General features: G+C 34.2%; 1 protein-coding gene across 5 annotated transcripts in view; it reads right to left on the reverse strand.

Moving 5' to 3' along the window:
- Positions 1-26,579, reverse strand: part of LRBA (LPS responsive beige-like anchor protein) — a 799,485-nt gene that overhangs the window by 184,330 nt on the left and 588,576 nt on the right. For all 5 annotated transcript variants that reach the window (XM_055111907.2, XM_063603583.1, XM_034959239.3 and 2 more), the window contains exons 43-44: positions 21,394-21,509; positions 17,431-17,543 (exon numbers count right to left, since the gene is read on the reverse strand). In XM_055111907.2, coding sequence (XP_054967882.2) covers positions 17,431-17,543; positions 21,394-21,509 — 229 coding nt within the window. The remainder of the gene's footprint in view (positions 1-17,430; positions 17,544-21,393; positions 21,510-26,579) is intronic.

Consider the following 26,579-nt stretch of genomic DNA (forward strand, 5'->3'; position numbering starts at 1 on the left):
TTGAAGTTTATACTGTATTTAAGGTAATAATAGCAATAACAAACCTAACTAAGCTTATCTATTGACTAGATTGACTGAACTCCCCACACTAACTACCTGACATAAGAAGAAGCATATACTTCTTTGGGCATAAAATCTTATTCATATCCCAGCCTATACTGTTCTCCTATCTCAGATAAAATAGAATCATAAAAATAATCTAAAAGAAGCACATAAAGGGAGACAAAGTACAAAGAACTGATGTGTAGAATAAAAAACAGCAAGAAGGTAGATTTAAGCCAACCACATAAAAAATTACATTAAATGTAAATGACCTCAACACCCCAATTAAAATGCACAGATTGTCAGACCGGGCATGAAAGCAAGGCTCTATTATATGTTGTCCATTAAAAAAAAAGTTAAATATAAAGCCATAGACAGGCTTCTTAAAATAATAGAAAAAATGCTGCAAGTAATAATCAAAATAATGCCCTCCTGGGATATTAACATCAGAAAAAGTAGATTTCAGAACATGAAATATTACTAAGTATAAAGAGGGACACTGCATAATGAAAAATGAATTCTTTTGTCAAAAAAATAACAATTTCAAGAGTGTATGCACTGTATTAGTTTCCTAGGGCTCCTATAACTAAATATCACAAACTAGGTGGCTTAAAACAATATAAACTTATTGCCTCAGAGTTCTTGAGGCTAGAAATCTGAAATCAAGTTGTTGGCAGGTTCATGCTCTCTTTGAAGCCTCTAGAGGAGGATCTTTCCTTGCCTCTTCCAGGTTCTGGTAGGCTCAGCTGTTCCTTGGCTTGCAGCAACACAACTCTAATATCTGCTTCCATCGTCATATAGTGTTCTCTCCCTGTATGTCTGTCTTTATATGACGTTTTCATACAAGAACACCAGTCATATTGGATTTGGGCCCACCCTAATGACCTTATCTTAACTTGATTTCATCTTCAAAAACCCTATTTATGAATAAGGTCACATTCATAGGTACCTGGAGGTTAGGACTTTAACATATCTTTTTGGAAACAAAATTCAACCCATAACATGTACCCAAAAATAAACTTGAAAACACGTAAAATAAAAACTAACAGAACTTTGGTGAGGTGGGGTGGCTTACACCTATAATCCTAGCACTTTGGGAGGCCAAGCCAGACAAATCACTTGAGGCCAGGAGTTTGAGACCAGCCTGGCCAACACGGCGAAACCTGTCTCTACTGAAAATACAATTAGCTGGGCAGGGTGGCACATGCCTGTAATCCTAGCTACTCAAGAGGCGAGGCATGAGAATTGCTTGAACCCAGGAGGCAAAGGTTGCAATGAGCCAAGATGGCACCATTGCATTCCAGCCTGAGTGACAGGGCAAGACTCTGTCTCAAAAACAAAACAAAACAAAACAAAACAGAACAAACAAATAGAAAAACTAACAGAACTGAAAGAAAATATAGACAAATCTAACTTATAGTTGGAGACTTCAACACTCTTCTTTCAGGATTCAACAGAACAAGTAGAAATCAGTACGGATACAGAAGACATGAGCAACGACATCTTCAACCAATTTTACTTAATTGATATTTATAGAACAATACTTAACAACAGAATATGCACTCTTTTCAAATGCACATGGAACATTAATCAAGGTAGACTATATTCTGAGCCATCGAACAAATTCTCACTAACTGAAAAGAACTGAAATCATACAGCGTATGTTCCTCAACCACAATGGAATTAAACTAGAAATAAACACAAGAAAGACATCTGACAAATCCCCAAATACATGGTAACTAAACAACATATTTCTAAATAATCCATGGGTCAAAAAGCAATTTACAAGAGAAATTAGAAAACATTTAAATGGGATGAAAATAAAAACAATATATAAAAATGTGTTGGACCCAGCTAAATCAGTGCTTTGAGAAAAATTTGTAGTGCTAAATGCTTATATTAAAAAGAAAAAAGTTCTTAAATCAATAGTTTAAAGTTTGCACCTTAAGTTACTAAAAAGGAAGATAAATTAAATCTAAATCAAATAGAAAAAATATAGTATGGAAAGCAAAGATCATAGGAATTGAAAACAGAAAAAGCAATAGAAAAATAAATAAAATCTCTAACCAGACTGGTCCAGAGGGAGAAAAAGAAGTAAATGCCAGTATCAAGAATGAATGAAGGGACAACTTAGATGAAATAAACAAATTTTGTGAAAGATGCAAACTACCAAAACTCATTAACAAAAAGATAACCTGAATAGCACTTTATCTGTTAAGGAAACTGAATTCAAAGTTTTACAAAAAAACCTTCCCAGAAACAAAACTCTTGGCCTAAATGGCTTCACTCATGAGTTCCACCAAACATTTAAGGGTGAAATAATAATTGTATATCATCTTTTCCAGGAAATAGAAGAGGAAAAAACAACTTCAAAACTCATTCTGTCACGTAAGCATTACCGTGATGCCACAACTAAACAATATTACAGGCCAATATCCTTTGGGAACATATATGCAAAAAGTCTTAGGAAAATATTTGCAAATGGGATCCAGCCATTTATTAAAAGGATAATACATCACAATCTGGTTTATCACAGAAAGGAAACACTATACAATCAGCCAGTGTAATTCACTATACTAACCAACTAAAAAAGAAAATGCAATTATCTTCAGAAAAAGCATTTGATAAAAGTCAATACCCAATTATGATGAAGACTCTCAACAAACTTCTTATAGAAGGGAACTTCTTTGGGAGGCCGAGGCAGGCGGATCACAAGGTCAGGAGATGGAGACCATCCTGGCCAGCATGGTGAAACCCCATCTCTACTAAAAATACAAAAATTAGCCGCGTGCGGTGGTGTGCACCTATAGTGTCAGCTACTCAGGAGGCTGAGGCAGGAGAATCGCTTGAACCCGGGAGGCAGAGGTTGCAGTGAGCCGAGATCACACCACTGCACTCCAGCCTGGGCAACAGAGCAAGACTCCGTCTCAAAGGAAAAAAAAAAAAAAAGAAGGGAACTTAACCTAATAGAAGCATCTACAGAAAAGCCTATAGCTAACATCACACTTAAGGGCAAAAGACTGAATGCTTTTCCCCTAACACAAAAGACAAGGCACTCTCAGTACTTGTTAACGTTGTATAGTGCAGTAAGTCTTCATTTCACAATGCCATTTATGTAGAAAGTCCCAAAACGTCTACAAAAAGGCTGCTAGTAATAATAATTGAGTTTAGCAAGGATGCAGAATACAAGGTCAATTTACAAAATTCAGCTGTATTTCTATATACTAGCAACAAACAACTGGAATTAAACGTTTTATAACAAGATTAAAAACATGAATTTTTAAAGGATAAATTAACAAGATATGTGTAAGAATTGTAAGCTAAAAGCTATGGAACATTTGAGAGAAACTAAAAAAGGACTAAATAAGTGGAAAAGACACTATACTAAGGAATTGGAACATTCAATATTCTTAGTACATTATTTTTACCCAAAATGATCTACAGATTGAATGCAATCCTAATAAAAAATCTAGAAGGCTTTTTAAAAATTAGAAATTAACAGGAAGCAAAAAGCCTAGAACAGCCAAACAATTTTTAAAAAGAAGAATAAAGCCGGAGGATTCACATGACTTTATTACATGATTTACTATAAAACCACAGTACTCAAGACTGTGGTACTGATATAAGGATATACTGATTAATTGTGAAGAACAGAGAGTCTAGAAATAGATCTACACATATATGGCCGATTGATTTCCAACAAAGATTCCAGGAGACCTCCAGAGAAAAAGTCTTTCTAACAAATGGTGTTAGAAGAATTGGCCTTCTACACACAAAAAAATGAATCTTAACTCTTACCATGAACTTACAATACATTCTAGACAAAAAATAAGTAGCATTAGCAGCCACAATACAGAAGAATAGTAATAATTCTGTTTGATCCAAGTTGTTTTTAGAAAACCCATTAACACCATTGGGTCAAAATAAGTAGATAGTCAATTACATAATCTAAATCAGCAGCTTTCAACTTTTCCTGTAAGACAGTCTCTAATATATATATGCGTACACTATCTATTCACAGATCTCTTGCAACAAACCCACAGTCCCCTCAAGTGACCAGAGCTCACATGTTGGGAACAACTGGCACATCTTCATCTTCCTTTCTACCAACAAGACGCCATCAAGTGTTATACATTTAACACTGACTAACCTTAAACCTCTTTTCTTCCTTTTCCTGTACGAAAAATTCAACCCTAAATGTAAGAATTCATAATAGTCCTTCATATTTCACTTGAATATTTCATGTGAATGTTTCGATCAAAACGATTTAAAAGTTTTTTTTTTTTCTTTTTTTGAGACAGAGTCTCACTGTCACCCAGGCCGGAAGGCAGAGCACGATCTCCACTCACTGCAACCTCCGACTCCCTGGTTCAAGCTATTCTACTGCCTCAGCCTCCCGAGTAGCTGGGATTACAGGCACGCACCACCACATCTGACTAATTTTTGTATTTTTAGTAGAGACAGGGTTTTACCATGTTGGCCAGGATGGTCTTGATCTCCTGACCTCATGATCTGCCCGCCCTGGCCTCCCAAAGTGCTGGGATTACAGGCGTGAGCCACCACAACCAACCTCAAAAATTTGTATTTTAATTTGTGTAAGGTAAGCTATATGATCAATTTGTTATATTAGTGAAACTGCTGAACAAGTCAGAAACTGGGACAGAATTCTAAAAAGATGCCCTAAAGAAGGCAATATCTCAAGTTTATAAAGACAATTAAACAATAGGATTGTATGATGATTTGAACAGTTATTAATGTTACTAATGACTTTTAATAACCTTGTCTGTATTTCAGACAGGTAACACTCAGATTTTAAAATAATTTACTGAGATAGGTCACACTAGATCTATAACTTTCCCAATTTACTGGCCTAATCAAAACTTTAATTTTTCTTTTTTAAATTTTTTAAAATTTCAATAGCTTTAGGGGGTACAAGTAGCTTTTGGTTAAGTGGATGAGTTATATAGTAGTGAAGTCTGGGCTTTTAGTATACTTGTCACCCAAAGAGTGTACCATAGGTGATCTTTCATCCCTCGCCTTCCCCCTCAGCCTTCTCCCTTCTAAGTCTCCAATGTCCGTTATACCACTCTGTATGCCTTTGCATACCCATAGCTTAGTTCCCGCTTACAAGTAATAACATGTGGTATTTGGTTTTCCATTCCTGAGTTACTTCACTTAGGATAATGGCCTCCAGTTCCATCCAAAAACTTTTATTTCTTATTATTAATTTTTTTGGTGTTCAGTGTTTTTTAATTTTTAATTTTAATTTTTATAGGTACATAGTTTGTGTATATACTTATGGGGTACCCAAGATGTTTTGATACAGGCAAGCAATGCATAATAATACCATGTAAAATCAAGTGTCTACCCCTTCAAGCATTTATCCCTTGTGTTACAATCAAATTATATTTTTAATTATTTTTAAATGTACAATTATATTAGTGTTGACTATAGTCACCCTGTTGTGCTATCAAATATTAGGTCTTATTCTATCTTGATAATTTTTTTTTGTACTCATTAATCATCCCTACCTATACTCCATTCCCTCACCACCCTTTCCGGCCTCTGGAAACCATCCTTCTACTCTCTATCTCCATTAGTTCAATGGTTTTGATTTTTAGATCCTCACAAGTAAGTGAGAACATGTGATGTTTGTCTTTCTGTGCCTGGTTTATTTCACTTAGCATAATGACCTCCAGTTCTATCCATGTTGTTGCAAATAACAGTATCTCATTCTTTTTTATGGCTGAATAGTACTCCATTGTGTATAAGCACCATATTTTCTTTATTCATTCATCTGTTGATGGATACTTAGGTTGCTTCCAAATCTTGGTTATTGTGAACGGTGCTGCCAACAAAACTTGGGAGTGCAGATACCTCCCTGATACACTGATTTCCTTTCTTTAGGGTATACACCTAGAAGTGGAATTGTTGGATCATATGGCAGCTCATTTTTAGTTTTCTGAGAAGCTTCAAAATTGTTCTCCACAGTGGTTGCACTAATTTATGTTCCTACCAACAGTGTACAAGAGTTCTCTTTTCTTCACATGCTCACCAGCATTTGGTATTGCTTGCCTTTTGGACATAAGCCATTTTAATTGGAGTGAGATGATAGCTCATTGAAGCTTTGATTTGCATTTCTCTGATGATCAATGATGTTGAGTGCCTTTTCATATGCCTGCATGCCATTTGTATGCCTTCTTTTGAGAAATGTCTATTCAAATCTTGTGCCCATTTAAAAAACTGGATTATGAGATGTTTTTCCTATAGACCTGCTTGAGCTCCTTACATATTCTGGTTATTAATCCCTTATCATATGAGTGGTTTGCTAATATTTTCTCCCATTCTGTGGCTTGTCTCTTCAGTTTTTGATTGTTTCCTTTGCTGCGCAGAAGCCTTTTTAACTTGATGTGGTCCCATTTGCCCATTTTTGCTTTGGTTGCCTGTGCTTATGGGGTACTACTCAAGAAATTTTTGTGCAGACCAATGTCTTGGAGAGTTTCCCCAATGTTTTCTTGTTTCACAGTTTGAGTTCTTAGATTCAAGTCTTTAATTCATTTTGATTTGATTTTTGTATATGGTTAGAGATAAGGTTCTAGTTTCATTCTTCTGCATATGAATATCCAGTTTTCCCAGCACTATTTATTGAAGAGACTGTCTTTTCCCCAGTGTACGTTCTTGGCACCTTTGTCAAAAATGAGTCCGCTGTAGGTATGTGGATTTGTAAAATCTTTTCTTTTTAAAGTAAATAAGTTAATGCAGTTCAACGGGATGTGTATCCCAGTAAAACTACTGATTTTCTTTTCCTCTAAATTAAAAAAATATTTGTCTATTCTAATTTTTATATTGCACCCACAATAACATGATTTTGTTTGCAGAATTTACTCCTTTCCACTTCCAAAAACTTGCTTCAAATGATAAATTTTGGATTCACACTTTTTAAAAAATTCCTTTTCTGAAAGTAAGACAATCTAAAAATTAAGCTACTGAAAAATGTTTTCTTATTAGTCTTGTATAAATGTTTTAAACATAACATGCATGCAATTATAAAGGTCTTTAAAAGTACGAACAATTTAATTCACTTTTGTTTCTGGAAGAGTCCTCAGAATAGTGTAGACAAAAGATGCCCAGCAAATACTTAACAATTATTTGAACAAACACATTGAATAGAACTTGGAGAATAGAATTGGACAGGAATTTGAACATAAGAATAAAATATATTTATTACATTATCCACTGTAAAAAAGCATAGTACATATTCACATACAAAGTAACTTTTAAAATCATAGGCAAGATAAGAATCAGAAGTTGATACATGCAAGTATATTTTAAAAGCTACAAATGCATACATGTTTTTTTAAATGTCCTTCTACTAAATTCACTTTCTATAATTAAAAAAAAATAGCCAAGCCTAAAATCAGGAGGATAGTTACTACTACTAATTAAACTTAAAAAAAATTTCCTAGGTGTTTTGAAAATAGTTCCTATGTAAATTCACAGTAGATATTCCCTACTCTAAACCTACTTCAGTTTGTACACCCAGCACCAAACAAATACAAAGCATTATGGGATAAAATTAATAATGCTATGCAAATAAAACAATTCATTTATAAATAATAATAAATAGTCACTCCAAATCACAGTAACTTAGCATCATTAGAGAATAAATACTTAACTTTGAGAAGGATTACTGACTGGCAGTGTGTTGCTGGTATATGTCAGGATTATTCATCACCCTGACAGTAATATTAACCACAATCCATTTCAGTTGCTTCAGTTTATCATTTTCTGACTAATGTTAAAAAACAATGTCATTGGAGGCTGCTTGAATTAAGTGTAGAATTAACGTCTGTTAGAGTCATTCAAAAACTTCTATTAGAAGATAACTTCTACAGAAAACCAAATCTGCTATACAGAGTACTAATGCTTAAAAGATGTAAGTTTAGAAACACAGCCACACAAAATAAATGGACTAATTCTGTTTTAAAAGCAAAACTTCAACAAATCCTGTAAATGCCTTATAACATCCATATACATATATATATTCCTTAAATATATATGCTTCCACTTTCCTGAACTTAGTATTAAATTCTACATAAAGAGTTGCACAGACACATTTTAAACTAACATGCCACATTGAACACGTAATAATTCAATTTTAAAAGGTCAGTGTACCCATGAAAAATTTTCTTCAGGGTTATATAAATTAAATAGCTACACAGTTTGCTACCTAGGATCCTCAAAATTAAGTAATCTGCTAAAGGTCCCTCTACTTATAAATGGTAACAGGAATATACAACTCTATCTAAATCCAAAGATTCCCTGCTCTGGTCTAATTTTATCTTTCCAGGCTGTTTTCTCCACATCATGTTGATATTCCTTTTAGAAGATATCTGCATTTATAACTCTTCTATTAATTTTTATACTGCTCTTTCTTGTTTTATGATTATTCACTTTCTATAGCATAATTTTCTTGTTCTATTAATGCAATAGTTTCCTTTTATCTGAAAATATTTATTCCAGTTTTTTTTTTTTTTAAAACACTTCTGTTTCATAAATTGCCTCTGTTTCTTCTGGTTTTGTTTTGATTTTCTATTTGCTTTGGTCTTTGTCATCTTTCACATTAGAGGTTGTCTTTAAATGTTTGCTAATACTCGGCTGCACCTCCATTTTTAAGAATGAGACACTGAAGAGCTGATTGAGCATATAGACCATAAGTAGTGATGTGAACTGGTAGACTTCACTGAAGGGAAATCAAGTGGGCTCGAAGTAGAATCCCTAAATGTTTTTTTTTTTAGGTGTTTTCTTTTGAGCCAGTGAATATGTCCAAAGAGTAATACAATCTTCTGTCTTATGGGGTGGGGATGGTATAAGCTTAGCTGCCACAGTTCTAATAGCATGACAGCAGAAGGGGTCTAGGGGCTTTCACGACTTGGTACTTAAAGCTTTCAGTTATAATCCTCCTGTTTTCCATCCTTTACCTTAAACCCTCCTTCTGGTGTGCTTGGTGTTCTCATATCAGAAACGTGTCTGGTACAATTTCTCCAAAAAAGTCAATCTCTTGCTTTTTGACAATACAGAGGGAAGAGTAGTTGGATTTTGGAATGAAGCAGATATAAACCAAGTATTGAATTTAAAATGTTCTTTCAGATTATACCTAAAGTCTACCAGTTGACTGACAGACAGATTTGAGATCAAATCCTGAGCTTACCACTTGGAAAATGTGTGACCTCCCAGAATTCTTTAACCTCACTAAATCTTAGTTTCCTTATCTGTAAAATAAAGATAATAACACATTCCTTACAGGGTTATTGAAGGAATTAAATGAAACAGCATATGTAAAATGCCTGTCATAGTGGAAAGCACTTATTAGGGCTTCCCTCACAATCCTACAAATACATTGGGAACTCTCCCCATATCATTTTTATGCTTATTAGACTGCAAACTTTCCAAGGCCAGACAATGTAATTTATATCATAATCTGTAAAATCAATGTGGCATACAACAGCATCCATGTTTGATGCCAAAATTAAACTATTTTAACATATTATGTCAGCCAATAAAACATATCCAAAACATAATCAAGTATGGGGTAATTTTTAGTTTCTTTCTCTGCATTTATATTTTATTTACTGTTGTAGTATCGTAAGATGTGTTTCTTTTTGTAAGCTTGAATTCCTTTAGCTTCACTGAAGCCCAATAAATAGAAAAACGAAGTAAAAGCCATAACACCTAACAAGTTTAAACAATATTCCCCCCACCCCCAAGAGTGTTCTTTTCCCTCTGTGACATCTAGATGGTATATTGATTCCTGGTGTATCTGTTACAGAGCAGACTAAAAGGACTGGCATTCATCAGAAACAGCACTTAAAACTTAAAGAGATAAAGAAGTGCTGTCTGATCAACAACAGTTAAATGTCGGTAGTCAATTCCAGGTCAAGATGCATGCTGTATATTAAATGTGTGTGTTAAACAGAAATATCTCACATATAAAAATATACATCCAAATGGTAGGAGATACATGAAGGAGAGAAAAAAAAATCACTTACTTTTCCTGAAAGAGACAGCGAGAAACAGAAACATATACTAAGCACAAACAGGAGCAACTCAGCAATGAATAACAAATTCACTATGGTTCTGTCACTCAGTTCTCTTCGGTTTTGTCAGAATCTACTCTTTAGAACTATTTGGATCCAAACTAGGGCAATGTAAACTGCTAGGTTAACAGAGTGTGAATAGTCTAGCATTGTAACATAGGTTTAAAAACAAAACGAAACAAAACAAACATGATTTCTTAGAGCTTAGACAAAAATTTAAAATTCAGTTTTAGTCAATTTTCCTCTGATTCCTATGTTGCAAGATAGGAATCAGGAGATCATGGTGCAGGTTCATTTTCTTCTACTCTTTATTTTCCTGTTTCTGCACTATGGACCAAAATAACAGCTCATTTTGTGGTTACAATCTAAAGATGAAAAACGGATTTTTCTTTACCTTGTTCCTCAAACTCTCTATTTTCCTTCATTTTAAAAATGTGAGTTGTAATTATTAAAAAGTAAGTATTTGCTTTATCTTGGCCATTCCTGTTTCTCCCAAATCTTCAGCTTATTCTTTTACTAGGATAGTAATGACTTCATTTTATTCTTTCATATCTTCAGAAACTAGCAGTCCATGGCATATTACAGTACTCAATTAACAACCAATAAATGAATGAACAAATGAATAAGCAGTAACACTGGGGATCCTCTAGTTTTAACCGAACATTCAGCTTTTTTTGTAAAATAGGTTTAATCAAAAAAGGCTGGAGCATAACCTGGGATAAAGACAACAAGAGTAGGGCAATTTGAAAAGAAAAAAAGCTTTCCTTTTTCAAGCAATAGCATGTTGCTTGTATGTACTAGGTACTTCAGCATGAGAAGTGAAAGGTGACTTGATAAATAACATTAAAACAGAACCAGCAACTGGTGCCAAAAGTGGAAGGCAGTATTGGCATATTACAGAGTTTCTCAAACTTTCTGGGCCAAAGCTCACGTTAAGAAATATGTTACTTTAAAAAACACACATGTACATACACTCAAACAAATTGAGCAGAAGATTTATACAATATGCACAGTGATGTTTTCTTTTTTATATTATGCTACGGTATCCCATTCATTTTTTAAAAATGCAATTGTGAGCTACAGGTTGAAAACTTAGTGTTCAAATTCTGATTCTACCTATGTGCAACTTGACCTCATGGTGCATTAGTTTCTGCCTCTGTAAAAAACAATAATGATGTTACCTACTTAAAGGGATTTTGTGAAGGTTAAAGGAATTACCACACACAAAACACTTAGACAAAAGCCTGGCATATAGTAAATGCTCAATAAGTATTAGTTAACAATAATAATAAAGTGGATGCTCCTGTCTTGTGAATTTCATAGCCAAGATAATTGGGTTTTCATTGGCAAGTGGAATAGTTATCAATTGCATTTCAATCCAAGAACATGCTGGTTTTTTTAAAAGGTACCCAGATTACTATACAAATACATATTATATATTCTAAAATAACTACACTGGTCAACTAGAAGAAACATGATTGCCTCAGATTGTCTTGGTTTCCCCCTCTCAGAAAATCTGTTTTACACTATCACTTTCCAAAGTAAAGAAAAAATAATAAATCACAGGTACAAAGGAAATCATCCTAATCTACAAAGGAAGCCCTGGTACTGAAAAACTCAGCCATCATAATTTATTTTTATGGTATGACATTTTGTAAATATATTCCTGCACTGATTATAAATTCTTATAAAGAAATGTCAAAAAGAAAATGTTGAATCTTATCTCTTCCAAGGAGGTTGTCAAAATATAAAATCAATGTATGTTTATAAAATATGGATTAATGTCACTCCAAATTCTATGCATGGTTAGACCTGTCTTCTCATCAGTCAGAATTTCAGACTACTGATGAAATAACTGGGAAAGTAGAGGGAAAAGAAATCAACCTCAAAATTGATTCCTATGTTTTTCAGCTTTGAAAGAATAAATTAAACCATTTTATGCTAAATGAGGACTTTTGCAATACAAGAAAAGATTTAATTTTCACCAGTCTTTCAGAATAAAATAGATTTGATCTTCTCAATGTACTTACAATACTAATTTAGAATGATTATAAAGAGATATATTGTACATGGAATAAAAGCTTATACATTTAAAAAGACATTTTTTACATTGCTCCATTCAGACTTTTTTTTTCTTAAAAGACGATCAGAAAAATAATACGGAAGAAAGGATGCTGATTGCATTAATTCAGCTTCAAAAAGAAAATTCCCAGTGCAACATGGGAGAGATTACCAAATAAAATTGTAGCTTTGTATCAAAGGTACTAAAAGTCCTCTGAAAAACAGCTTTGGTGAAATTAAATAGATATAAATATGCATAAATAATTCAATACATTTTAAAGCCAGTCAGGCAATATTATCCACTTAAGAACGGAGATAAGATCTGTTTGTATTCTACATTAAGCTATGCATACAATGTTTTCTAAGATTTCACAAGTTTATTTAAACAAACAGTAACGTTTACAAAATGTATACTATGGGACAAATTTTAATACAATTCTATTATAATCATTATTTGTACAGATAGAGCTCATTTATATATGAGATATATTCTTGAAAATGTGTGTATAAACCAATATTTGAAAATTGAATCACACTGTAAACATTTTGGCAAGCCTTAATACTAAAAGGAATGAGATACTTTTACTAAGTAAACAATCACCGCTATTTTATATGTGCAAAGTACAATTTTCAAATATCTGATGTGCTTGATTATTTCACTAAATGCAGTTGATTCCAAACTCACTTATTTCATCAATATTTAATGAAAGCAATTAGTACTAGTAGAATTCCATTCTCATGAACCTGAATGACTTTTGTAGCATTCACACTACCATTGGTTTATAGGAAAGGAGATATTAGTTGTAAGGCGGTAGAATGTTAGAGCTCCTCACTTCTCCCCAGGCCTACTAATTACACTACTGTTCATTATTCAACTGTGTGCCCTTCAGTTCTTGTTGAAAGCACTTTTTATAACTATTCCTTCCTCAGCCAAAAGGGCAAATATTTCTCAAAATTTCTAAAAATATAAAAATGAATGCCATTACAATTAAAGTCACAAAATTACACAAATGACATTCCTTATGTCTTTGTTTAGTGGATGTGGACATATTTGGATAGAGGTTAATGAAAGCAACAGTTTTGTTTTGTTTTGCAGCCCCCTCTTTTTTACTTTTAATGTAGCAAAATAAAAAAGCAAAATTACTATTGATCATCTACTAGGGCATAAGGTAGCCTTATTTCTCATATCCTGAAGAAAAGGCATTAGTTAAAATAATATTTTACCCACCCAACAAAAGTATTTCACAAGTTCCTTAGGTACAGCTGTAATACACAAATAAAATTTGATTTTAATATAGGATTCTGTTTAGCTGGCCAGTAATCTACAATAGCATTTTTCTGATATAATTTCAATGAATATTCATAATAAAAATCATACAGCCTACATAATAAAAATGTTCTGGAGGCTTCCTTCTGGTCATTTAACATTTTTAGTAGAATAGGTAACAAAGATGAGGGGCAGAGAATGGAGGCAGTTGGTAAAAAAGGGTGGTGTTAGGACGAGGTAAAAGGGTTACGAGAACTTTTGGTCAGGTACAAAGATGGAGGAAGAGAAAAACATATCCTCAAAAAAAAAAAAAATAACCTCCCACTTGTCACCATTAGGTACTGTTTCATCAAGACTGAATCATGAGTCCAGCCCGAGTCCAGCCCACAATCCATCTTAGTACTCATCACATCTTAAAGAGATTTCTAAAAACTCATCTAAAGCACAAAAAACATCTGAATAAGCTATGTGCTGAAACAGAAGTCCAAACTGTGGATTCAGCCCTGAAACAGAAGGCAAGGCAATACTTCTAGGACCCTAGAACACGTATTCATATATATGTCGTTCATTTTGTGAAGCAAATTTTATATTCTAACAAAATCAACCCCCAAAAAATGATATTTTTACTTTTGCAAACACAAAATTCAAACCATGGAGAGAGAGTAGGGTATAATAGCCTGAGGATTAAAGAGCTGCCCAGTTTTTATTATTGACCTACTGCATGGCTCATTACACAAGTCAAACTAATACAGTCCTCATTTATTAGACTACAGAGCTCTACAGATTCCATAATACTATGGGGTCTTAGAACAAATATGATACCGAGGTGTAAGCCCTTCCTTTTTTTTTCAATTTTTTTTAAACCAACCATTTATCATTCCTCATGGTCAATGGGTCAATTGGGAAATTCTACTGATCTGGGCCTGGCTTTGTTGCTCTTAGTTGGACTCCTTCATACGTTTGTGGTCAGCTGGCAGGTCAGCTGAGGACTAGCTTGTTAAGGATGGCCTAAGCTGTCACAGCTCAAGTGTCCTCCATGTGTCAGTCACATCCCATCAGCAGGTTAACTTGGGAATGTTTAGGGCATATTCTCAAAGTGATCACAGAGAAGCAAGAACAGAAACACACAAGCACTTTTTCAAATTGTTTCTAGTTTGCTAACTTTTTTTTCTTGCTGGTTTCTCTTTTATTAATGGTGGCAAAATATATATAACATAAACGTACAGTTCAGTAGTATTAAATACATTCACATTGTTGAACAATCATCACCACTATCCATCTTGAGAACTTTTTTCAACTTGCAATCCTGAAACTCTATACCTATTATATGAAACACTAACTCCTCATTCTCTCCCTCACCCCAGGCCCTGGCAACCAGTATTCTACTTTTTGTCTCTATAAATTTCACAACTCTAAGTACCTCATATGAATGGAATCATACAGTATTTGCCCTTTTGGGACTGGCTTATTTCACCTAGCATAACATCCTCAAGGGTTATTCATGTTGTAGCATATGTCAGAGCTTCCTTCCTTTTTAAGGCTGAATAATATTACATTGTATGTATATACCATATTTTGTTTACCCATTTATCTGTTGATGGACATTTGGGTTGTTTCTATCTCTTAGCTGTTGTGTGTCACGCTGCTACAAATATGAACATGGGTGTAAAATTATCTGTTCTTATCCCTACTTTCAATTCTTTTTAATTTTTTGAGAAACTACCATACTGTTTGACATATAAGCTGCACTATCATACATTCGCACCAGCATGCACAAGGGTTCCAATTTTCCACATCTGTGCCAACACTTGTGATTTTCTGGGTTTGTTTTCATTAACAATCTTCCTAACGGTTGTGAAGTGGTGTCTTATTGTGATTTTGATTTACATTTCCCTAATAATTAGTGATGTTCATTTTCATCTCATTGGCCACTTGTATATCCTCTTTGGAGAAATGTCTATCAGGTTCTTTACCCATTTTTGAATGTTGTTGAGTTTTAGGAGTCTCTACAAATTCTTGATATTAATCCCTTATTAGACATGTGATCCACAAATAAGGCTTTCCTCTGAAAATTAAAACTCCCTTTTAGAGTTCAGTAAGTAGATATAGAAACTGGTACAATTTCTTAGCTCTAAGCACTATATCAGGCACAAGAGATACAGAATTTAACAAAACAAAATCTTTGTATTCAATGATTTTGCTTAATAGGGAACACAGAGAAGAAAATGTTAAAATTATAATAAATTATGAAATGTATTATAACAAGTATATGGAAAGTACCCTGAGAGTTCAAATTTCTAGATAAAGAAAAGAGCCAACAGCAAAAGCACAAGAGGTGAACATGAGGCATTACAGGATCAGATGATACAGCAAAGATGGGGACAGAGACAGAAGACGTGATAATAAAACAGACAATGGCTAGATCCTAAACACTATTGTTTGTCATGAAGAAAATGTTAACCTTCGTTTTGACATCCTCGGTAACTACTGTGATTGTCTGAACTGTGTGAAGATCCTATCCTGTGGATAGAGAGTAGGAATTACTCCTGAACATCTTCCTGGAATGAGTAAATAAGAGAACACACTCTTAGAGTCCCTGAGCTCTAAGTAAAGGACACTGGATATGTTGAGTGAACTTGTACTTCTCATGCTGGGATCTGCAGACACTGAGCAATGATCTTCTGACTGAGACTGTGAATCACTGAGAGCCTTGCATTTCTGCTATGATTGGGTATTCAGTGGAGCTTTACATAAACACTTACCTGTGGCCTAAGATGGATTTAGAAGAGTTAAGGGAAATGACTATGTATACCCTTGAAAAAAGTTAGTACTAACAGCAAGAAATCTGGTGTTTTGAGAATGTAAGAGTGACGTACAGGAATAAAGGACCAACACTGGGTCAGGGTACAGACAGGGAAGAAGCAACAAAGAGTCTCCAGGTCAAAGATGTAGAAGACATAAACATTTGTTAGCTGTTCCTAGAAATTACTAAGGAAAGAAGCATCACGAAAAAGACTGGATATTCCACTCACCTAAAAAATGAGGGTAGAGACTTTGTACTCAGACATTAAAGGAAATACAATTCTGAATATAAATTGGAGGAATCAGTTAGAACTCATAATGTATTTCATCCTAATTTTTTTCCTAGCACCCTCTAAAAAAGGGATAGAAATAATGACAAATTCAGTAGCAATAAGCAGAATAGACAAAACTGTGATCTCCAGATATTAATTCCCACTAGGAGAGGCCCCACCCGGGCTCCTCAAAGAAATAGATGATTCTGTATCTGGGCCAGAAAATGTAAGGGTTAAGACTAGAGTGCCTTGTCATACCAGAGAGCATGAAAGTTATCAAAGACTACAAACAGTGTCAAAATGTCCCAGTAATAACTTCAAGAAGCTCCCCTGGTCAAAGAAAGAACAACTGAACATCAGTAAATAACTGCAATGGATTGAAACATCAAATACATTGAAATCTACGAGTTCATAAAGATACTTTTTTAATAGTCAGTTGGATACCATTGGAGAATGCTAGGAATCAACTCAATATTTTGAAAACTGTTATGTAAATTAACAGAAAAGAGAAAGAATTAAACTTCTATCCTGTCTTTTCTCTGCAATGTACCACTGGATACCCCAGTAGTAGAAGAGAGGAAGTGTCTCTTTATAGAATGAGTCCCATAAATAAGTGAAATAAAAGTGATATTTTAAATACCACAATTTGGCAATGCTTACTAAATTAATGAATCCATGCACTGAATATCAGTGCTAACATCACAAAAGAGAAGTAGTGTTTATCATGCACATTAAATTTTTCCATTTGAAAATCTGTTTAAGAGATAATTATATTAAAGGTACGACTATATTTGAAAAAATTTTTTAAGTTAAGTAAAATAACGAAAGACAATCCAATTTATTTTTATATGCAAGACAATTATATTTCAGATCATTACTGAGAAATTACCTTGGACAAATCTCTGAAGTTGGTGGGCAAGGTAAGATCCAGTTCTTCTGATTCATAATTAGTGATGACCCAAGGAAACACTGGATACTGATTTAAGTCATTATAACTCCGTCCTGATAGGGAAAAAAGTTACTCGTAATTTATAATTTTAAAAGTGAAATAAACAGATTCAGTAATATAATTTACTAAAAATAAGATTAAACAATTTTTGATTGCCAGACATCATTCTCAGTACCCATACTTTCTCTCATTTAATCCTCACAACAATCCTATGAAATTGTATCATCTCCATTTCACAGATGAAAAAATTGAGTCACAAAAGGTTAGGTAACTTGCCCCAAATCACACAACTAGTAATGGTCAAACCATATTGAAATCCAGATTTTCTGGTCCTAAGTTTGTGTTCTTTTAAACTACATTTGACAATTTTTTTTATCACTTGAAAGCCTGTCCCAAATAAAATACTCTTTTTTTTAAGACTTTAAAAAGCTATTTGTAATTCTCACAGTTTTTCAAAACAAGAATCCTTTCTTTGCCATTAATAATCAACCAACTAAGCAATCAAGTTTAAATGACTTAACCCTGGTGGACATTCACCAGTCATCTATAAAATGAGGGCATTGCACTAAATAATTCTGAAATTTCTGTGGTAGTTTTCAAATCCTATAATCCTCTGAAAATAATGAGCAGTATTATCAGTGTTGCTTCCTTACATGCCCAAATGTGGCCACATGCTCTTCTATACCTCTTTCTAATGACATTTTCAATGACATATTTAGATTTATTAAAAATACAAATTACAGCAAAAGAGGAGGTAGTCCTTCTACATATGTACGGCAGTTTTTTGGATATTACCTTTTTAGGGAGGTAGCATAGTAGGTGAGATCATTGTTTCTGGAATCAAAATGGTGGTGTTTGAATCCCAGTTCCTATTTACTAGTCTATACATATTTTTAGTTAGATTTAACATGAACAGACTTTTACAGTGAACATATAAGAGAGACAAGTATATTAATATTGTTTGAATTCCTTTCTTATTATATATTCTACCATTTCCATTCCTTTTTCTTTCTCAAATATATACTGATGTCATATCAATACGTAGCTGAATATTAAAGTAGTTCTCTGCACATACTCTTGGTATCTAAGCCTTTTTCATGGTCTGATGTTTTTAACTTTTTATTTTACTCTATTCATCTTAGGCTTGAGGCCTATTAGGGTAACAGAGTTCATTTTTGGCTGACCTGGAACAGTCTTATAAAACATCATAACAATGACATTTTTAATTCATAGATCATTAATCTCACTACATATTTCTATCAATAATTTTAATTTCTCCATTAAAAAAACCAAACATAGCAGCAGAAAAAAAAATGTTATGCTCCCCCACTTCCTTCTCCTTCTGATTTAAATGTTGGTAAACAGTAAAATCGTCTTGTCCCATCTACTTAAATAATCAGAAATAATTTTTTATTGTACCTAAAAAATGAAGAGTATGTACCTGCTCAGTGATTAGACTTAATTAAGTTAAACTCAATACACAGTTATTGAATATCAACTGATGGCCATTTGGGAAATGCATTATGATATCATGAGAATCTATATGCGGCACAAATAATAATGTAAAAGAAATCTTAAGTGAGACTTAACTCCACCCTCTAATGCACATTTTAAAAATCTAAAGCAAATGATAGATTCTATATTTATAAAACATATACAGGGAATATACTTAAAAGACACTGCAGGCACAATAAAAGCTATTTGAGAACACATGATTTCATAAATGTTGCCCCATAATCATAACTGTGCATTCAACATGGGTTAATTGATTTACTACATGCAAAATATGTCCATTAAACTTGTTATATAAGTTTCCTCTCACTACTTAAAAATTCTTTTAGTCACTAGTTCTATAATTTCTACTAAATTCAACATAACCATTGACATTTTCTTCATCCCTTTTCCTCAGCTGACTGTGAGATAAACTTCTAATAAAATTTAGAACTTTCAATGTGAGCCCCTCAACTTCCAATTCTTTGCAACATCCCCTCACTCTTTCCCATTTCTCTAACAGGGTCTTTTCTTTGCTAAGAGTAATTGCTTCACCTGAGCTCTCAAACCTGTCTCCCTCATAACTTGAATTGTTACTTTTCTTCTCTCCTCCTCTTACATCATTTCTCCTCTCTGCCCCAACCCATCTTCTCTTTAATAACACATTTAAAATAACCATAATTGGCAGGGCGTGGTGGCTCATGCCTGTAATCCTAGCACTTTGGGAGGTGGAGGCGGGCAGATAACCTGAGGTCAGGAGTTCAAGACCAGCCTGGCCAACATGGTGAAACCCCGTCTCTACTAAAAATACAAAAATTAGCCGGGTGTGGTGGCAGGAGCCTAAAATCCCAGCTACTTGGGAAGCTGAGGCAGGAGAATCGCTTGAACCTGGGAGGCGGAGGTTGCAGTGAGCCGAGATCGTGCCATTGCACTCCAGCCTGGGGAAGAGGAGAGCAACTCCGTCTCAAAAAAATAAAAAAGACCTGTAATTACATCTACAGTTACTATTTCATTTCAAACCATTCATTCTGAAGTCTCCCTCTCCACTCTGTAACATTTGACACAGGTGAAAATGCCTTCCTCCCTCTTTCACCTTGCCTCTCAAGACATCTGACTTACCTCAGTTCTCCTACTATATCTGCACATTCTAGGATCACTCATTCCTTTTTGTCCTTTACTAACTTTCCTTCTTTCTTCTCATATGCAAGAGAATTTCCCTGTCTTATCTCACTGCTTTCTGTATTATCTTCCTTGCTGATCTCACATCTCTTGGTGATTTCCTCTCTATGCAGATGAAATCCAATGTCCTAGTTCTAAGTTCCGAATATCCTCCTTGCCCTATACTTCCAAAAACTCTTTCTGATACCTTAACTTGAAAGTCTGCCGGCACAGTAAAATCATCATCTTTCCCTAGATCAAATTTTCTGACTTCTTTTTCCATTAATTGCACCACCATTTTCCCACTAACGCAGGCCAGAAGCCTGGAAGTCTTTTCAGATACTTTCTTCTCATTTACCACCTACATTCAGTCAGCTGCATATCAAATGGTTGGTGCCTTGTGAATTCTTATAGAATTTGTTCCTTCTTTTTTAATTCCCACTGATACCTAATGGAAGCCCTCATTACTACACACACACACACACACACACACACACACACACCACACACACACTAAATTACTTCCTAACTTTACTTTCTGCCTAGTCTCTAGCCACCCAAATTTATCTTACATACACAGCCTCCAAGTTAATTTTTGATATAGCTCTAATATCACTTAGGTGCTCAAAAACTTTCAAAAGTTTCCCAATGAACTGACTGCTAACTCTTCAAACTGACAAGAAAATCGTTCTTCACATTTCTAACATTCTTATTTTTTCCCATTATATCTTTATGAATATATACTTCATGCACACAAAAATATACAGTATATACATAGATATACAAACTATACCATTCTTGCTCTCTAGGTATACTTTATATTTTCCCATCTTTGTATGTTTGCTTATGCTTTCAGTCTTACATGGAATGACATCTAACATTCCAACCACCTGCTCTGCTAGTCAAATAGTATCCATACTTATACAACCATTGAAACCTTATTTTCTCCTTACTCCCACCAAATGGGTGAATATAATTTCCCTCTCTCCCTGTCCTTTTAATCACCACAGTACTTTGAGTTTTTTACTGAATCTATATCCCCTTGCTCTAGAATCATGTAAACATTCACATTTGTACTTAAAATGACTTCTATGAGAGTAAGCAACATACCTTATTCTCTTTGTATATCCTTTGTAGTATTCTAGTAGCAATAACAGCAATAAAACAAGCTAGTTATACCACTACTTAAAATAATCTAACAATTGAAATTATAATTTATTGTCTAAAATAAATCAATACATGGAATTAGGTTACCTGCTATCGTGTTGAGAAACATCAAGTACTCAAAATTAGATATCTCTCTGTGTTGCCATCGCTGGGTCATATTAGAAGCCTTAAAAAGCTGACGTGGACTAGCTAATGAAATACGTCTGCAAGAAAAAGAATTCAATGTGATATGATTAATTATATCACAATAATAAATCATGAATTATCTGTGCTTATTCATTCATAATAATATCTATAATTCTGAAAAGTTCTATTCATGTTAGATTAATGAATACTAGAGAGGTTTCAATCTACAATTCATGGTTAAACAAATGATTTAGACTAGCCACAGAGGTATTATACATGTTCTATTCATTCAGGTAAGCTGTCATTACAGTGCCATTATAATGTACAGGTTCAATAAAAGTTGATTAATAACAGTATAATTAATAATTCACTGCTTTACTGATATAAAAAGAAGAAATTATAGCAGCTGGGAAGTGCATATAAAATTCTATTCACATGTCTTTATTAATTGTAATAGTTATCTTAAATGAACACATTTTTACATTATAAATTTAAATATATTTGCATACACTTCGTATCAAAGAGAAGGGAGAGTCTAAACTATTTAGGCGTCTGTTCATGGGGTAAAGAGAAATTTTTTTAATATAGCTTAATAGAAGACAAATTTTCCTGTGGCCTCCTAATGAAATGTAAACATCAGTGAATAGAACTGATCAATACAAAGAGTAGTGAGAAACAGATGGCAGAATTAGTTATTACATTCAAAGCCTAGAATTTCAGAGAAGTATGCTGTCACAGTTCTTCCTACCACAAAAAACAAGGTAATTATTTTGTAAAAGGTTCACTGAAGTATAATTTTCATGCCATAAAATTTATTCAATTTGTACAATTCAGTAATTTTTAAAAAATATTTCAAAAGTTGTGCAATTATCACAATTCACTTTAGAACATTTTCTTCAACTCTTCTCGGCCTTTTGGCTAAAATCAAGTGTAGAACATTTTCACCACCACAAAAATTTGCCTTGTACCTATTTACAGATAATCTTCATTCCTATCCCCACCTACAGGCAACTAGCAATCTACTCTGTGTCTCTAGTAAACCCACCTTTTCTAGACATTTCAGATCAATGGAATCATACATTAGTATGTAGTCTTTTGTGTCAGGTTTCTTTCACTAAACATAATGTCTTTGAGGTTTATCAATATGGTAGCATGTATCCACAGTTCATTCCTTTTTATTGCTGACTAGTATCCCACTGTATATAGAATACAGCACATTTTGTTTATCTAGTTGATGGACATTTAACAGTTTTTGCTATTATAAATAATGTTACCATAAACATTCATGTATATATCTTTATATGAAAATATGTTTTGATTTCTTTTGGGTAGATTCCTAAGAGTGGAATTGCTAGGTTGTATGTTGAGTTTATCTTTAATTTTTTGAGAAACCGCCAAATTGTTTTCCAAGGTGGCTATACCACTATATGTTCCAATCAATAATGTATACATTCATCTCCACATCCTTGCCAATACTTGCTCTTGTGTGTATTTTGATTATGACCATTCTAGTTAGTGTAAAATAGCAGTTTTAATGTATGTTGTTGAGCATCTTTTCATGTGCTGATTGGTCATTTGTATATCTTCTTCGGTGAAATGACTAATCAAATCTTTTACTCATTTACTGAGCTGTTTGCATTTTATCACTGAGTTGTTAGAATTCTATATACATTCTGAATACAACTCTGTGATAGTTAATTTTATGTGTCAGCTTGACTGGATTAAGTGACCTTAGAGAGCTGGTAAAACATGATTTCTGGGTATATCTGTGATGGCATTTCCAGAGAGATTAGTACTTGAACCAGTGGGCTTAGTAATGCAGACTGCTCTCTCCAGTGTGGTGAGCATCATCCAGTCGATTGAGGACTGAATACAATGAGAAGGAGAAAGGGTGAATTCCCTCTTCTGCTCAAGCTGGGAATCTATATTCTCCTCCTCTTGGATAGCAGGAGCTCTTGGTTCTCTGTCCTTTACTTCTTACCCCATCCCTCTCTCCTTAGGCCTTCAAGCCTTGGGCTCAGTCATGGGCTCCCCTGGCCTTCAAATTAGGATTGAATTACACCACTGGCTTTCCTGGGTCTCCAGCTGTAGATGGTGTATTGTGGGATTTCTCAGCCTCCATGGTCATATGAGTCAATTCCCATAATAAATCTCCTCTTACATATCCATACATATCCTATTGGTTTTGTTTCTCTGGAGAATGCAGACTAATAAAAAGTGCTTTATCAGACACATGATATACAAATGTTGTATCAGTCTGTGGCTTATCTCTTCATTTACTTAGTGGTCAATTTTGAAGCACAAAAGTTTTACATGTTGGTTGAGTCCAATTTCTCAATTTTTTCTTCTGCGGATTATGCTTTTAGTGTCACATCTGAGAACTGTTTGCCTTTCCCAACATCAGAAAGTTTTTCTCCTATGTTTTCTTCCCGACATTTTATAGTTTTACTTCTCACATATAGGCCTATAATATATATTTTGAGTTAATTTTTTTGACTGGTATGTGGTAAGCATCAAAATTTTCTTGTATGTAAACATCCAATTTTGTCCACCAATTGTTTAAAGCCTATCTTTTCCTCACTGAATTGTGTTGGCACCTTTGCTGCAAAACAATTGACCGCAAACATAAGGATTTATTTCTGTATTGTCAATTATCTTCCTTTAATTTATATGCCGATCTTTGTACAATTACCACAATTGAAGACTGAGTACAATGAAAATGAGGAAGGGTGAATTCCCTCAGTATCTTGATAACTGTGGCTCTACAATAAGTTTTGAAATCAAGGTACCTCTTCCAATTTTGTTCTTATATTTCAAAATTGTTTCAGCTATTCTAGGTCCATTGCATTTCAACTTCCCAATTTCTCCAAAAACGTCTATCAGGAATTGATAGCGATTATACAGAATTTACAGATCTAGGGAAAACTACCCTATTAATTATATTGAATCTTCTGATCCATGAACATGGAATGTCTCCGTTTATTAAGGTCTATTTTTAATTTCTATTAAAAATGTTTTATACTTTTCATTGTACAAATCTTACACTTCTGTGATCTGTAAAGAGGGCTACTTTCTTTCTTCATCCCCAGTGCAGATATCTTTAATTTCTCCCTTTCTTCCTCTCTTTCTTCCTTATTGCACAAGCTAACATCTCCAGTGTAATGCTGAATAGAAGTGGTAAAAATGGGAGGCCATTTTTACCCTCCTAAACTTAGGGGGAAAGTATTCAGTCTTTCAACATTAAGTATGATGTACGTATTGGGAGTTTTTTGGTAGATGATTTTTGTCACTTTGTGGAAATTTCTTTAGTTGAAAGTTACTTGAGAGTTTTTAATTGTGAATGTGTGTTGAATTTTGTCAAATGCTTTTTTCTGAAATGATAGTAAGCTTTTTCTCCTTTATAAATACTGGTGCATGACATAAATTGATTTTCATATTTAAATTAACTGGCATTCCAGTGATAAAACCCACATGAACATTTTGTAAATCCTTTTTCTATACTGCTGAATTTGTTTCCTAAATTTTGTTTTAAAAAAATGTGTCTGTGTTCCGGACGGAAATTGGCCTATAGCATTTTTCTTGTTAGTTTTCCTGTAATGTCTTTGTCTGGCAGTGGTATTGAGGTGACTGACCTTATAGAATGAGTTGCAAGTGTTTCCTCCCTCCTATCTTCTGGATGAGTATGTGAAAGATTTATATCATTTCTAGTTTAAATATTTTATTGCATTAGCCAGTAAAGACAACTGGGTCTGGGCTTTTCTTTATGGAAAGATTTTTAAATTAATAACTCATTTTATTTATGTGTTATAGGTCTATTCAGATTTCCAATTTCTTTTTGAGCCAGTTTTGGCAATTCTGTTTTTCTAAGAATTTGTCCGTATCATTTAAGTATCTAATTTGTTGGTATGAAGTTGTTCATGATATTCCTTTCTACTCCTTTTAATTTCTGTAGGCTCAGGCTGGGCTTGGTGGTTCACACCTGTAATCCCAGCACTTTAGAAAGCTGAGGCGGGAGGATCACTTGAGCCCAAGTTCGAGGCCAGCCTGAGCAACATAGGAAGACCCTATCTCTATAAAAAAAAAAAAAAATCAAAATATTAGCCAGACATGGTGGCATGTGCCTGTAGTCTCAGCTACTCAGGAGGCTGAGATGGGAGGGTGGCTTGAGCCCAGGAGTTTGAGGCTGCAGTGAGCTATAACTGTGCTGAGTGCACTCCAGCCAGGGCAACAGAGCCAGATCCTGTCTCTACAAAAAAAAAAAAAAAAGAAAAAGAAACAGGAAAAAAGAAAAAGGATTCTATATGCTCAATAGTCATGTCTCTACTTTCACTTCTAATTTAAGTAATTTGTGTCATCTTTCATGGTTAGGTTAAAGTCTGTCAATTTTACTGATCTTTGCAAAGAATCAACTTTTGTTTCATTGATCTTCTTCAGTGTTTTTGCTTTATGTTTCATTGATTTTTGTTATAATCTTCATTACTCATTTTTTTCTACTTGCTTTGCATTTAGTTTGCTCTCCTCTACTGTCTAACAGTAGAAGCATAGGTTATTGATTTGAGGAGTTTATTTCAGATATGGGTGTTTAAAGCTGTAAATTTTCACTTAATACTACTTCAGATGCATCTCATAAATTTTGATATGTTATACCTCTGTTGGATATAAGCATCCAAATTAGTATGCTTCTCAGTCCCATGGGAGGAAGAGTTGCTGGCCACAGAAGTAACCAAAGCACTAATAGCTACATGGCAGAGACATGGCAGAATGTGTGAGGACAAAAAGAAAGATGCCCCCAAACCCAGGCACTCTCTAGGTTCTGGGAGGTATACAGAGGAGGAAGTGGTGCAGACCAAGGAGCATGGAATCAAAAAAAATGAAGCCCCCTACACCACCACCACTCTAGCCACACAGCCTAAGCTCACTCCCTTCTCTGTACCTCTCTAAGCTTCTAATGCAAAATAACATATCTCCTGGTAGCTGTTATAACCCCTGATATGCATGTATTAAACTCCTTGGTTAGTGCTCCTATAGAAAAAAGGAAATGCCTGAAAACAAGTGATAGGGTTAGGCAAAACTTGCAGTGAAACAGAAAAACTAAAATGAAAACTATTGTTGGTGACATCTTTGGGCTGACTCAATATATTTTTGTT

Source organism: Pan paniscus, chromosome 3, assembly GCF_029289425.2.
Source record: "Pan paniscus chromosome 3, NHGRI_mPanPan1-v2.0_pri, whole genome shotgun sequence".
Lineage (NCBI taxonomy): Eukaryota > Metazoa > Chordata > Mammalia > Primates > Hominidae > Pan > Pan paniscus.